The following is a 16,564-nucleotide window of genomic DNA, read 5'->3' as shown; positions in this document are numbered from 1 at the left end:
GTTAAATTTTGGATAATTTATTCAAAACTTCTTAATTTTTTTATTAAAACATCTAATATTTATGGATCGTTTATTCAAAACTTATTAATTTTTTTTATTAAAACATGTAACATTTGTGGATCGTTTATTCAAAACTTTTTTTGAATTTCGCGCAAAGCTACACGAAGGCTATCTGCGCTAGTTATCCTTAATTTAACAGCGATAGACAGAGGGAAGGCAGCAAGTCATCACCACCCTCCGCCAACTCTTGAACTATTCTTTTACCAACGAATAGTGGGATTGATCGTCACATTATAACGCCCCCTTCGGTGAAAGGGATTCGAACCCGTGACCCTCAGATTACGAGTCGAGCGCCCTAATCACCAAGCCATGCTAGGCCCCCTCTAAACTTCTTATACTTATGGATCATTTATTCAAAACTTGTTACACTTATGAATAATTTATCCAAACTGTTAAATTTAAAGATGCATGTATTCAAATCTTGATAAATGTATGAAGCATTTATTTGTGTTATTTAAATAAAGAGTACATAAGTGTTACACCAAGTAACTCAGTTGTTACCTAAGGTGATCTATTATTACATTACCGATATGGGAGGTTGTAAATGTTAACTTAAGCTGTCATTGAATATCTTAATGGAGTATTCTTGTATTATTAGTTGAGTACGGACTTCATCAATTAGTGTTTTTTTTATTTATTTTAGAGTAAAGCCACATTGAGCTGTCTGCTCTGTCCATCATGGAGAATCGAACCTCGGATTTTAACATTTTAAGTCCGCAGACTTACTGGGGAACATCAGTTGTTGCAATTTTAAGGTTTCTTGTAAGTAAAAATGCTCACAATTCTGACAAATATAAATACTTTATGTGAGGATACAAAAAAAATGTATTGTTTCATGCAAAAAACATACAAGGAATGAGATTTAGGTTTTGTACAAAACCAAAATGATTCCCTAATAACAATGAAATTAAAAAAAGTGGGTTCATTGGTTTTGACACTCTATTGATATTGTAAAAATCAAAATTGAACATAAAAATGTGCTTAGATCCTTAGATCTTCCCCTGCATATTTCTCTTCTTAAACTAACTAATTTTCACTGCACAGTTCATGAAATGCGCCGCGTTACTTTACTAAACATAACTTTACTTACAGTTCTTTCCTCCCAGTTTTACTTCCTTTTCTTCTTTTGACACTTGGCTACTTAATGGTTGCTGATTCATTTCGCATGAACCAGTAAATTGTAGTTTCATTTCGTCGTTCAACTTCTGTTTCGATATAACTGTTCCATCATCATCATACTGGCCGTCTATTTCTGGACGCGTTGAGTCAACATTATGACCATTGTGCTCTAAGGTATTTTCCATTCTTATTGGAGAAGAAGTATTCGTTTGTAAGACGTCTATTTCTTTGTAAGAAAAGCTAGCACTGGAACTAAAAACTGAATTATCATCTACAAGTATTTCAGGAGTGCTCCGTCCACAAGAAGAAGAGTTCTTCTGATCAGAGTTCCCAGATATTTCTTGTTCTTCTAATACAGGTGACAAAACTGGACTTCTGCTGATAACGGAAGACGAGCGTCGTGAATTATGACGTATTCGTCGTGGTTGTTCGTTGGATTTTTGATAGGCATTTTTGTCCTCTTTCCTCTCTTCTACATCTTTTCCTTCATTATTTTCATATTTTTCATGAGTTGTTTGTTCGTTGCTAAATCTTTCTTGGTTCGGAGAATAATCGTTAACCATATCAAACTTGTCACAAGTATCTCTTCTTAAGTGAAATTCTTTTAAAATATCTCCAACATCTTGCTCATCATCGCTACTAGGAAACTGCAGATGATGAATAATTTCGTCTTCTATTTGCTTCAAGTTTTCATCATTTTTGTCAAAAGAAGTATTTAGTAGCCATTCTTCGACTAAATCTTTCTTATTTTTCTCCTGAACATTTAAATCAAAATCATTTCTTCCCTGTACAAATGTGCTTTCGTCGTGTTCTTCTGTTATTTTATGTAAAGGTGTTTTCGTTTCATCTGAACTGGGAATTAAAGATGCGCGAAAACTTTTTGGATAAGTGTACTTAAGTCGAAACAAAAAAGAAGGGAGAACCTTTTCTTGTTTGATTGATTTTATCGGATGTTCAAAGCCATTATCGTCAGTCTTATCCACTTCATTCACAGCAAACAAGATTTTTCTGTTTTTGTCTGGAAGACATGACTCATTATGTGTATTATCAGAAGTAGGATATCTAAAGTTCTCAATCTTTTTATCTTCGGCTATTTCTCTTTCGTCCTTTTGATTAAGCGACAAAGACGACGTCGTGTTGTAAAAACCAGATTTCAGTGTTGGATTAAAACTTTCTGAACTAATGTTTCTCGAACACGTAGAAGCTGCATTTTTAGGGCTTGAAACAAAGAAAAAGTTGACCTTTTCTTGATGGCTTGTGTCATCAGTAAGTGAGGAAGGATACCTTCTCTGAGATTCTGATGAAAGAAGCGATTCTGGCTGTAACAAAAGCTTTGCTAAGTTTCTAAACTCTTCATCCACAAGAGATGAACCACTACAACCTAAATAAGCTTTGTTTGTTTCCTTCTGAATTGTATTATGCTTATCTATATGAATGTCGGAACTGAAAAACGGAGGATACGAATCAAACTCAGTACTCTTTAGTTTAGACCGATTATATGCAGAAATATCCTCAAACGAAAGTGATTTATTCCCCATCTCCTCAAGAGATTCCATCGTTGGAGAGATCGAATACAAATGGTCAATAAATCCAACTAAAACTGGACAGCACGATGTGGGTCGTATATTAACACTAGTTGAGGAGACTTTGGCTTGTTGCGTAAAATGCATATTTTGTTGAAATATTTCTCGTCTTTTATTATTCAATTGATTGGTCTTCCCAACTCGAGGTTCGTGATGGGGGTGGTTTGTAACCAATGACGGGATATCACTTGTATAAGGAATGTTTTGATATACGTTTTCTAAATTTTCTTTACACCTACATTTTGTATCGTATACATCTTCAAACAGATCTGTTTGAACTGCAACTGAAGTCATTATGAGCAGTAAAGTGAATACTGAGGATCAAGGTCTTGTCTCGAACAGAACTAATTTAATGATATATATTGTACAACATTCTGTAATTCAACTCCAAATTTCAAATAAATTAAGTCGAATTTTCGTTAGTGAAAACAAATATGTCACATATACACCCAAAATGTTCCTTCCTGACGATAGCATCACAAAATAGGTTCCAGCAGCACTATTTCGGGGAAATTTTTCATCTCGAAAGAGCTTAATTAAACAAAAAACAAAACAAGCCACGTTCGGTAGTAAGTCAACTAAAACCATTTCTTAAGCACTTATTTCACTGCCACTCTGTTCATCGCTACAGCACCTCAATAGCTCATATACATATAGAACAACACGATTCCATAATCTAAATACATCTTCACAACAACAACAAATAATAATAATAACAGAGAAAGTTTTGCTCTTAGCTTTTCTACCGCCTGTAACTCTTCACTGAAGTGATATGCCTTGACTCGGTTGTACGATAGCACGAAAAATATCCGAGAGGAAGAAAAAAAAAACCTTACAAGAGAGACAAAGGTGTTCGTTATTCTTGTTAGATTGTCTATTTCAGCTAAAGGTAAGTACGTTTCTCAAATAATATTCGCTTTCTTCACTTGAGAGGAGAAGACATGCCCTTGAGGACAACGTTGTGTCGTCACACACACACACACTGAGGTATCAAAATAGATCCGGAAACACGTGATGAAACGATAGGTAACAAGGGTTCAGAAAATAGGGTTACTTTTGTTCATGAGCATCATAAGTTGCCGGTCTATCTGCACCATGCTCGCAAGTGCATTATCTTGTAAAAAGCTAATCTTTAAGGAACAAATACACGAAGTAAGACAAATGTCTAATTATATGTAATCGAAATTTGAAAGTAAATTCTGAAATTGAGAAACAGTATGGACATATTTAGATCAGTTGCTACCTGAAGCTAAAACAGTATGTTTCTAAACAGAAAAATTGTCTCCATGGGGGTTAATCATAGAATAAGTAAATATAAAACTGATGCAATAGCGCAAAGGTAATTTTTCATAAACTTGCATATTGCAATGAAAAAATTGCCTAAATCGAATCTTATTAAGTAAATTGCAATAGTTTAGAATTTCGCGTAAACTACTTGATGATGCTATGAAGTGACGTATAATTTAGGCAACATTAGCTGATAATACAAATAAATGATGAAAATCGATGTAAGAGAAAAATAATTAGGTGGTCAGTGTTCCGGCCAAACGACTTTGATCGCAAAAGCGGTATTTGTTTGTTTTAATTAGTATTATCTCTAGTAAAAAACAAACAAAAAATTATCTATTTGTTTGTTTTATTCTTATTACAAAATCAGATCAGCTATTACTGAAAGGATAAAAAAAAAGGCCTAGATCATGTGTGTTTTGTTTATGTGAAGAAACGTCTGGAAACTCCTATGTCTAAATAATTTTACGGGAAAATATGTAATACATATTTAATTTAAATTAGTGTCATGCTAAAAGAAAGGCTGCTCTTAGATAGCGTTCCAAACTATGGATCTGTGGTTCTATTGTTTGCGTTCCGTTAAATCCAAAAATAAAAAATACCATTTTTTGCTTCGCGCTTTGGGGACGTAGGTGCGTTGTAAGGGTAAAGGTCAAATTCCAGTATTCGGTCAGAGAGTAGTCCAACAGGTGACTGCGAATGTTGTTGACTATTTAGTTAGTCTATCAGTTAAAAAATAGGGACGGCTATGTGCAGATAGCCCTTGAATAGCTTTGCGCGAATATCCGAAAAACAAACAAAGAACGCTGGAAGAAAAATTCTGAATTGGATAGTCTTGCTATATCTGTTTGTTTACTTTGCGCAAGACTGCACAATGGACTATCTCAACTGTGCTAATCGCAGCGATCGAACCAGAATTTTAGCTTTATAAGCTCTCTAGCTTACCGCTGAGACACCAGAAAGGAACCTGACTGTATTCCTCAAAGCACGAGATGTTTTTCAGAACTAATGTGTTATATTCATAGACGTTCTTGGTTTTGAAACATTTAAACTAACATCATCAAACATGTGACTCATGTAAGATCTAATCAATTATAAATAATAACAAACTTAATATATATATATATATATATATATATGAATGGAGATGTTCCACAGTAAAGTATTGGAGTATATTAATTGATGATAAATTAAATTGGTTTGAACATATACACATTTGAAAAACTGTGCCCAAAAATATAGGAGTAATGAATAAAGGAAAAATTTGGGTTAATAAGAAACGTTTAATTATGCTATATTACAGTTTTATGTACCCTCGTTTAATGTATGGTAATATTTCTTGGGGAAATTCTTCTGAAAACAATTTAAATTATTTTTGGCTCCTGCAAAAAGTAACTTATGTCCAAATTATCAAAATTTTTTTCAACAGTTGCTCCATAAAATTAACATATTAAAACATTTATGAAATAAATAAATAAATACTTGTTGGTTATTTTTATGTACAATATAAAAAATTAAATAATTAATATACCTGTTATTCAAAAATAACAAAGAAATTCATAGTTATGAATCAAGGATTAATAGAGATTTACATATACCCTTATTTTCAAAAAATCAATAGGTCAACAAACTTGTGTAGGAGTGTTTGTTTATTTGTAATTAAGCACGAAGCTACCCACCACGAGTATCAAAACCCGGATTCTAGCGTTGTAAGTCCGCATACATACCGCTGTGCCACTGGGGGGCAATGTAGGAGTGAAAATATGGAATAATATAGCTTATGATATATGAGATAAAAATAAAATAAAGACACTTAACTTATATTTCAAAAATTACATATTGGGTGTTTAAATCTAAATGAAAACATTAAACTAGAAATAAATTATTTTGCACAAAACTAAATAGTATTATTGATAGTCGAAAGTATTAAATAATTTATAGATTTTTTAATATTGATTTTACAGGGGATATACGTGGTATAAGCAATTGTTTGCTTTATATTCATCTCCTTCTCACATGCTGGATTGTTTATCGATACTGGTTTTTCATTAACATTTTATTGCAAGTGAATAAAAACGTGTTTAATTGTTTTACCACAAGGTCAAGATGTTTTTTGATGATCTACGCTTCTAGATAAATATAATGTTGGTATTCCAGTAAAGAGATAACTTGTACAGCTCCTTAACTTAAGTTGGATTTCGACAGAAGAAAAAGCCTTAATTAACTAAAATTGTCATATTATTAGCAGGCAACATACTATAAAGATCTACCTGGTGGTATATTCAAAATTATTCTTTAAGTCACTGAGAACTTTTACTGGATTTTCACTATTGTTTTTCAGTCTAACAATGTGAAACATGTCGATTTACGATGGGTCTGTAACATACTATGTAATATAAAATTAATCAAAATGCTTATATATTTATCTTTTCTATAAAAGACAATGACATTAAACTCCGTCATTCCAACTAAGACCTTCACAATACTTCAATATTCAATGTTTGCATTCAATGGAAGTTTGAAATGTTTTTCGTTTTAGGTATATTGGTTTTCTGGTTGTTTCAATGGTAAGTGTAATATCACCTAGTGTAAAATCAAACAAAAATTATTCATATCTACCTTTTCTATTAGAGCTAGAAACAGTGACCTTAACTGGCGAGTAGTTCTTAGGAGAAGACGATGCTAATTTCAGATCTTCTTCCTGCTTCTGATCCTTCTGAACACCTGCATTTAAATAATTAGAGATAAGACCAAATTATGCTTTTATTACACAGTTAGAGTCATACAGTGATTAAATAATTATAGTATAATTATTTTAAAAACCCGCGTATTTATTAATACATGTTGCATTTGATAAACAATGTTGCCTGTAACTATATTTTGAAACATCCAGTATTGTTGTTGAAGAGAACGTAATTCTTATCTTAGAATATACTTAACTCAATAAACGTGAATTTTAATACATTGACTTCAAAAAGAAATTTTACAACAGTTAAGATTATTTTAACAAAACACTGTCGTAAAAAAGCTATAATTTATTCTGTTATTAGTAATACCGTCCCACAAAACTGTGGATACAATGAAACTACATTTCCTATATTCCATACAAAAGACGAGTTGAGAAGAAGTGACCTGAAATCTTGTTTATGTCCTCTTTAGTTAGACAAAAGTGCATAAAAACAATTTTAACGTTTGACTTCAAAAGAGGTAACAGTGGTCATTGTTAAATGAAAACGCTATAGGTGTCTAATGGGTTCTTCCATCATTCAAAGACCATTCAAGATTCAAGTAACAAAGTTGAACTTGCAGATGTTTGTCCATAGTTCTACAAACAGTAGCAAACAAGTTGTTATTGGGGTGGTTATTTTTATTAGCAATATAATTATTTTCAATATGTCACGGCAAACGTGTTATAGACAACACACTAGGATAAACCTACCACAAGAGATTTATAGTAAGCACATTGAATAAAACGATAAATTCTGACACGGAAGCGCCATCTATTAAGTAATCAAGAAAACTAATAACTTTAAATTCACTGTCAATACGGACAAAACGATTTGTCAAGCTGTAGAACTCAGATGTTGAAATATTGATTTCGTAGAGTAAAGTGATCTTTTTTATTAATATAAATTTTTTCAAACTATTTGAATGTAAGAGAATGCAAGTAGTCTAGAAGAAGTAAAAATCCATTCACATTAAATTTTGACAAAAACATTTTCTGAACAGAGAAGATTTTCGAAACACACGATTAAAGTTAAAATTAGAAATATTCCATAATTCATTAGTTGTTCAAAAAATAAAAATAAAATTTTATTAAAATCTTCACGATGCAGATATTCTACTATGAAAGGTAGAACAATGGGTGTTTTCGAAAATCTAGTATTTGTTTGTTTGTTTGTAATTAAGCACAAAGCTACACAATGAGTATCGAAAACCGGATTCTAGTGTGTTATAAGTCCGCAGACATACCACTGTGCCACTGAGGGGGGGGGGGGGCTCTAGTATTTTTATTTGAAGATTGCTTTTGTTTGTTTTCTTAGTACAAAGCTACATAATGGACCATCTACGCTCTGTCCCACGTAGTACTGACCCGCTGTGGGAATGTATTTGAAGTGTTAATGTAATAATGATTACGAGTTTTAGTTTATATTTGGGACCTAAAATATCTTGTTCTACTCCGAATATATATATCGTAATTTACTGTTCTGTGATTGAAGGAAATGCTACTAATTTCGGGAAAAAAAGCGAGGTTGTTGTGTAGTGTGGTTTGGATTTATTATATTCTGCTTTTATAGAATTACTGTATTTTCCATATCTATTAGTCAGTCTTTTCAGAGTAAACTTGTAGTTTTCAATCACTGGAACATCCTAAAGGTTAAATTAAGTGGTCAAGCATCACGTGTATTGGGCTAAGTCAAATTGGCTGGCAACTAATGAAAGCATGATACAGTCGTTATTTTTAACAATATCTATTCAGATATATCTCTATTTTCATTTGTTGTTTTAGCGTAAAGCTACACAATAGGCTATCTGCGCTCTGTCCAAAGAGAGGAATCAGATTCCAAATTTTAGAGTGGCAAGTTCGTAAACTTACAGCTTACCTATCGGAGGACACTAAATTCCTGTTTTTTTAGCGCAAAGCTACACAATTTTCTAATTATGCTCTGTCCGTCGAGCCTCGGATTTTAGCGCTGTAAGTCCCTAAACTTATTGCTACCTCATCTCCAACTATGCGTTAACTTTGGCAGTAAGCCTGACTTAATGTCTTATTTCTAATATTTTATCACGACAGATAAAATCGCCTAATGCTTAAATGTTCGCAAATTCAGCTCAATATGCATAACTAAGTGAAGTGATTTGTAATTTTAGTTCAACATGAATAATTGAAAAATTTGATTTCAAAAGCTATTCTTTCTTGATGAAACTGGAAATAATGAAGCATGTTAAAGTGAAAAACTTCATTCCTTACCATTAGAGGTATTCTTAAGCATCTAATATCGTAATCTAGAAAACATTGCTACTATTATACAATATCCTCGATCGTTGTTGAAATGCTAATAAATTACACTTTGTATTTCAATTCAATACAAAGCTCTCAAGAAACGTTCATTATGTAGAGTTTCCCAGAACAAGCATAAGTAACACAAAAGGAAGATTTATTGCCTGTTTTGTCTTCTGATTCTCTTCCTCGTATCTTATTATCAGATAGAGGAGTCCTGCCGAGACCAACTTATCCAATGTTTTATCGAACACTGAAAGAATGGCTAACTTTACGCTATACTGAATATCATGAAATCTCATAGATCCAAATAAAGTTTAGTCTTTTTAAGATCTAAGTAAACAATCTACTTATTGACTGTTATCACACCAGGAGTTTCTCTGTAGGTAAAAGGAAAATACAATACTTCAAAGACGGGTTTGATAGCAAGAAAAAAGAACAATTCATTCGTGAAATGCAAATGGATTTCAACAAGATTTCTACCATTTGGGACTTAACTTCACCAAAGATTAATGCTCTTTAAGAGAAGGTCGTGTGAATGTCCAACATTTAGAGTATGTTATCAAAGGTATATTTATCTTAAGTATGCGAGTTCACTTGTAAACTATTTAACAGGTGAGGAACACGTATGGATATCGAGGAGGTAAGTTACGTTAGATTTCTTATCACTTCCAATGTCCCCCCCCTCTATCACTCGAAATGTTTCATTTTTAGGTTGACCAATATCCCGCTAACACTGAACGTTCCCCTTATTTACAGTTTGAATACCTAACATACTGCATATTACCTTTTCTAATAGCAGAATATGGTTAGCATACTGAATGTTCTCCTCTCTGAATGGAGAGAAGACAAAAATCAACACTTTGAATGTTCTCTAACTGTAGAATATACCTATCGCACTGAAAGTCCCCTTCCCTAACTGTAAAACGCATCGAACAAGCTTAAAATTCCCTCTTCTAAGTGCAGGATGTACGTAGCACAATAAATGTTCCATTCTCTGACTAAAGAGTATATCTAACACAGTGACTGTTCTTTTCTCTGAACTTCTCTTACTACAGAAAGTATCTAACAGTGACTATTCTCTTATCTGATTACAGAATGTATCTAACACAATGATTATTATCTTATCTGACTCCAGAAAGTATCTAACACAGTGACTATTCTCTTCTGTGACTGTAAAAAGTATCTAACAGTGATTTTTCTCTTCTCTGACTACAGAAAGCATCTAACACAGTTGCTTTTCTCTTCTCTGACTACAGAATGTATCTAACACAGTGACTATTTTCTTCTGTGACTACAGAACGTAGCTAACATAGTGACTATTTTCTTCTCTAACAACAGAAATTATCTAACACAATGACTGCTCTCTTTTCTGACCACAAAATGTATCTAACCCAGTAGCTTTTCTCTTGTCTGACTACAAAATGTATCTAACACAGTGGTCACTCTCTTCTCTGACCACAGAATGTATCTAACACAGTGACTGCTCTCTTTTCTGACCACAGAAAGTATTTAACACAGTAGCTCTTCTCTGACTACAAAATGTATCTAACACAGTGGTTACTCTCTTCTCTGGCTACAGAATGTATCTAACAAAGTGACTATTTTCTTCTGTGACTATAGAATGTATCTAACACAGTGACTATTTTCTTCTATGACTACAGAATGTATCTAACACAGTGACTATTCTCTTCTCTTACTACAGAAAGTATCTAACAGTGACTATTATCTTATCTGACTACAGAATATATATACACAGTGACCATTCTATCCTCTGAATAAAGAATATATCTAACACAATGATTATTTCCGTCTCTGACTACAGAAAGTATCTAACACAGCGACTACGCTCTTCTCTGACTACAGAATGTATCTAACACAGGGACTACTCTCTTCTCTGACAAAAGAATGTATTTAACACAGTGACTTTCTCTTATCTGACTACAGAATGTATTTACACAGTGACTATTCTCTTCTCTAACTACATAATGTATCTACACAGTGACTATTCTTTTCTGTGACTAAAAATGTATCTAACACAGTGACTATTCTTTTCTATGATTAAAAAATGTATCTAACACAGTGACCATTCTTTTCTGTGACTAAAGAATGTATCTAACACAGTGACTATTTTCTTCTGTGACTACAGAACGTATCTAACACAGTGACTATTTTCTTCTGTGACTACAGAACGTATCTAACACAGTGACTATTTTCTTCTGTGACTACAGAACGTATCTAACAGTGACTATTCTCTTATCTGAATATCACATTCTGTAATCACAGTGACTATTCTCTTATCTGAATATCACATTCTGTAATCACAGTGACTATTCTCTTATCTAAATATCACATTCTGTAATCACAGTGACTATTCTCTTATCTGAATATTACCCTCTTTGTATTTGGAAAATCTATATCATGGTAAATGTTAATCTTTGTGGTAGTGAAATATTTCTACATACCCAATGCTCATTGCTAAATGTACTTGAATGTACCCTAAATTGGTTGTGAAAGATATCCTTGAGCATTTACCGTAACCATTTTGTGTGTGTTTTGATCATACAATAAGCCCCCAGTAGCACTGCGGTATGTCTGCGGACTTACAACGCTAGAATCCGGGTTTCGATACCCGTGGTGGGCAGAGCACAGATAGCCCATTGTGTAGCTTTGTGCTTAATTACAAACAAACAAATCACACAAACATGCCACAGATATCCTTTTGGTCATTTTATAATTATCTTAAATGGTTACCATGCTTGTAATTTTTGGGATAGGGTTTTGATACTTAAATCTCCCAAATATTAACACCAGTGTTGATGTAAAATTATGAACTTTCTGGCTTCCAGAGAAAACTCATTATTTGGTCTATAGTTACTTCAGTTTTCCTACTGTGTAGAATCCCTGTATTTTACTGATAGGGAATAATGTTCATTTCATATGTAAAACTCATGAATTGTCTTTTACTCATCGCAAACAACCCTTCTGAGTTTCTCGCCAAGTTTAGAATTTTGGAAATAAAAAAAATAAGTTATATAATGTTTCTTATAATTTGGAATATTTCAGATTATTTACTAGACAAGTCACTGAACACTGACGCCTTCTTTCTCTTGAAATAAAAAAGAGTGTAGAACGACACTAACCATTTTCTTCTTTGTTAGATGTCTGTAAATTACTATTGTTCCACTTTGCGTTGGGCGTATCAGCTCGTTCATCACATCGCGGAGACCCCTTGTGGCCGGTGTTGGCGACAACGGTAGTTGCACAGGACCCATTGGAGCTTGACGTAGTGGATAACGAAGTAACATCATCTAAGAATGAAATATAATAATTCATATCATCTTATAATTTCTTTAAACAGATCATAGAAATAAGCATGTGAACAGTGAAGTTGTTTTGGAACAGTGTCTGATTTTCAAATAAGCACGTGACTCAAACAGTGAAGTTGTTTTGGAACAGTGTCTGATTGATTTTCAAATAAGCACGTGACTCAAACAGTGAAGTTGTTTTGGAACAGTGTCTGATTTTCAAATAAGCACGTGACTCAAACAGTGAAGTTGTTTTGGAACAGTGTCTGATTGATTTTCAAATAAGCACGTGACTCAAACAGTGAAGTTGTTTTGGAACAGTGTCTGATTTTCAAATAAGCACGTGACTCAAACAGTGAAGTTGTTTTGGAACAGTGTCCGATTTTCAAATAAGCACGTGACTCAAACAGTGAAGTTGTTTTTGGAACAGTGTCTGATTTTCAAATATTATAAAGTTACGTATGTAGCGTTCTTAACATAATAACGGAGAAAGAATGTACAGTTTTAGAGATACACGAACTCTGGGTTATGTAAAGTTCAAAAAAGTTATGGTTGCCATTTTATGTCATTAGAATGCACCTTATTTTCAATACTTCATACTGAGTTACTTTAGGGATGAAATAACTTCGACAAGAGACAATATTCATAAAATATTGGAAGATCTACACAGCTTATTACTGACTTTCAATGTTAAGAAGAAAGATTGTGCCTATAAAATACGTATACTTAAGCAAATGTATTATATCTTGAGATATGGTCTTAGAAAAAGCTTTGAAACTAATATTGTTACTCTTCACTGTATTTAATCATAGCATATTCGAAAACAGCCCTTTTTTTTAATTGCACATGCTACGATATAAAATAAATTTCACAAGATCATATTCTAAAAGTACACGACGATTCTTAAGCTAGAAATTAAAATACACACAACTGAAGCTGACATTCAAACACGGCCATTGAACACAGAGGGGCACCTTTCGTAAACCTGGTTGATGAATGATGATCTTAATGCAAGTATATTTTGGTTTGATAATTGGCAACTAAGTCTATGTTTATTTTCGAATTTTCGCCTGTCTATAAAATGTTTTAGTTTAGTGATATTAAATTAAATTGGAAATGTATATTTCAATATTTTAATTTATTTGAGTTTATACGTATTTAAGGTTTGCTCAAAAAAAGGTTATCGGTAAATCACGAACCTAAACAGACGACATACGAAAACATGTAAGAAATAAAAGGGGGCTTTAAGAGATTCAATATATGCATTTTTTTTTTCATTTTGGGCTTGTATTTTTTGAAAAATTAAATTGACGGAAGTTACTTTACAGAATCAGTTAAAATAATATGTTTCTTGGACATATTTCCACGACCAATTTCATTCTCTAATTCTAAAGCTGAAAGTGCGTTTACGGTAGGTGTTCATAAGATGTAGCACACAACCTACCGCAAAAAAACAAACGAAAACGTTAATAACTGTATATAAATCACTCTCGTAAACAAGACATAAAAAATAAAACAAAAATACTACTGAAGCTTCATCAAGGTTACATATTTTTGAAGCACTTCTATTGCTGGCTTATATTAACTGAAAAGAAAAGCTTTGATTTTCAAACCACTGTTTCTTTCCTTTTCTGAGCAATGAGGGAGAGCTCCAAATTTAGATTAAGTCTTTATAAAGACGTATCAGAAGTAACAGAGTTAGGTATATAGAGAAGAGAAAAATCTACAAATAAGTATCAGTTTAACCTAAAATAAACTATACAACGTTTGCATTAAACTTTACTTTCTTAATGATATAATCACGCACTTCTTAAGCACAATTTAATAAATATTTTTCTTTTGTTTGGTTGTTTTTAAGAACAAAAGCTACAAATGGCCTATCTGGGAGGAATCATCGCAGGTATGGAACCCAGATTTTTACCTTTGTAAGCCCTCAGACTTACTGCTGAGCTACCGGTGATGGGGGTGACTTTTTTTTAGTCTCCTCTAATGTTGAACTGTTAGATTAAGTGGATAAGCAACTACTCAACAGCACTTACCGCTTCTGTACAAGGATGATACACATTATACTTTCAAAATCAACTAGTTCAGTGGAAAGAAATAATAACGTTTGAATAAAGAGACTCGTAAGGATGATACACGATGCACTTATTAATAAATAAAATCACTGTTTCCTCTAATTTTCATAGTTGCTTTTGTAAGTGTTTTAAGGTTTTATATATATAAAAAAAAACAGTTATATGACTTTCATTTTTTGGTTAGTACTGGGTGTTTGTAGATTACCGCTTGTTGTTATCAACACGTGTTTCTTTTAATATAGAAAAAAGTCTTTGCGGCCTGAAATTGCAAATTGCGCTTTTTTTTCTTCCAGCCACAACAGAACACGAACGATAGGCTCGAATATTCGTAGTGTGGTATACCCAGAACTGGGCCACGTTCGGCCCATGTAATAAATGAAGTAAATTATGGCTGAAGAGTACTGAATCTGAATTAGACATAAATAGCAACCAACATTCATAGTATTATTAACTGTTACACGATTACTAAAGTTAAAATAATACAATGTTCTTTTTTTTTTTGCTGTTCCTGTTAGAAATAGACTTATTTAAGCTTTTATATAGAAATTCTGAAAACACTTTTCAGACTTGTATTATTTGACTCCGCCTGCTGATGGAGACAAATTTGTTTGTTTTAGCGCAAAACTACGCAATAGGCTATTTTCGATCTAGCCACCACGGAGAATCGAACCCCAGATCTTAGCGTTGTAAGTCCATACACTTACCGTTCATCCACTGGGGAGATTGAGTTTTGTTTTTGTTTTTGAATTTTGCGCAAAGCTACACGAGGGTTATCTGCACTATCCGTCCCTAATTTAGCAGTGTAAGAATAGAGGGAAGGCAGCTAGTCATCACCATCCACCGCCAACTCTTGGGCTACTCTTTTACCAATGAATAGTGGGATTGACCGCAACATTATAACGCCCCCACGGCTGAAAGGGCGAGCATGTTTGGTGTGACGAGGATTCGAACCCGCGACCCTCAGATTACGAGTCGAGTGCCCTAACCACTTGGCCATGCCGGGCCAGGAAGATTGAGACGAGAAACTAGAAGTTAGCAAACAATTACCGTACAAGTTCTCCCTAGGGTGTGTATGTATGTATGTGATACAACAGGACGCAACTGTCATCAGTTCTAATTTTGGATGACAAATATGTTTCTTTACGTAGAAATTCTTCATGCGTATAGGCTTTACGAACAAAAGTATCACGCAACTTTTAAGACAGATTACTTCACTTTAAAACATTTTAATAAGGTTTTTAAACATAATTTGGCATCTATCAAAGCGCATTCTCTATTACATGATCACATCAATTTCTCTGAAAATTTTTTATTCTTTCTTCTACTTAGACACAATGCAGATCGTGTGAGTAAAATTATCAATTGTAGCTGAAACCAATTTTAGTTGTCAGATAAAAGCAATAAATTATTCTGATAACCTTAAAAAATTTTCTCATTTCACATTTATGTTAAAGTGACGAAAATTGCAAAACAAATATAGTGCAATGGGACCAATCTCTAGAAACAGAAAGCTACACTGACCCACTAAATTCACTATCCTCTGTGATCAGTGACTTCGTGACCTACAGCCATGTCCAAAGTTTCAATGCCCTGATGAAAAATTATCAGTGTACTACTAAATGACATAGAAATAAACTGATTAAATTTTTGTGGTAATATTAAAACATTCCCTCATTCCACAATTGTATTAAAGTCACAAAAATTGCAAAACAAATGACACTATAAAAGGTACTTTCACAGTATTTTAGTAAGGTGACTCATTAGGATAATACACATTACACTTTCTTGTAAAATCGACTAGTCGTCAAGCGTAATAGCCGTTCTCTATGTTTATTTACTCATTTAATACGTTTAACTTGGTCTGAAAATATTAGGTCGTCAAGAAATTAATGGCGCTTTTTTTTAATGATAAAACCCGAACAACTTATATATCAAAACAAAACATTTATTAAATGAAATAGCCGACATTATTATCGATGATGCTTTTCCATCTTACAGTCAGGTTGTTTAAGCCCTGATTAAAGAAATCACTTGGCTTTGAAGCAAAGAAACATGCCGATGTCTTCTTTAACACTTTCCCCATTTGCGTACGTTTTCCCATTAAGATGGTGTTGCAGCGAACGAAAA

The 16,564-nt window shown here is 33.2% G+C and overlaps 1 protein-coding gene and 1 long non-coding RNA gene across 11 annotated transcripts in view; one reads left to right on the top strand and one right to left on the bottom strand.

Moving 5' to 3' along the window:
- LOC111086474 overlaps window positions 1–1,052 on the top strand; it is a 6,327-nt gene extending 5,275 nt beyond the window's left edge. The window contains exon 2 of the long non-coding RNA XR_002611194.1: window positions 704–1,052. This is a non-coding gene — a long non-coding RNA (uncharacterized LOC111086474). The remainder of the gene's footprint in view (window positions 1–703) is intronic.
- LOC106464952 (vinexin-like) overlaps window positions 1–16,564 on the bottom strand; it is a 214,069-nt gene that overhangs the window by 95,364 nt on the left and 102,141 nt on the right. For all 10 annotated transcript variants that reach the window (XR_002611087.1, XM_022389279.1, XM_022388835.1 and 7 more), the window contains exons 4-5: window positions 12,195–12,362; window positions 6,669–6,773 (exon numbers count right to left, since the gene is read on the bottom strand). Coding sequence is in view for 9 of the 10 variants with exons in the window: in XM_022389279.1 (XP_022244987.1) it covers window positions 6,669–6,773; window positions 12,195–12,362 (273 nt within the window). In the remaining variant the exon portion in view is untranslated. The remainder of the gene's footprint in view (window positions 1–6,668; window positions 6,774–12,194; window positions 12,363–16,564) is intronic.

This window comes from Limulus polyphemus, unplaced genomic scaffold (genome assembly GCF_000517525.1).
Source record: "Limulus polyphemus unplaced genomic scaffold, Limulus_polyphemus-2.1.2 Scaffold1, whole genome shotgun sequence".
In the NCBI taxonomy this organism is placed as follows: Eukaryota; Metazoa; Arthropoda; class Merostomata; order Xiphosura; family Limulidae; genus Limulus; species Limulus polyphemus.
This window is presented reverse-complemented; position numbering and strand designations above follow the sequence as displayed.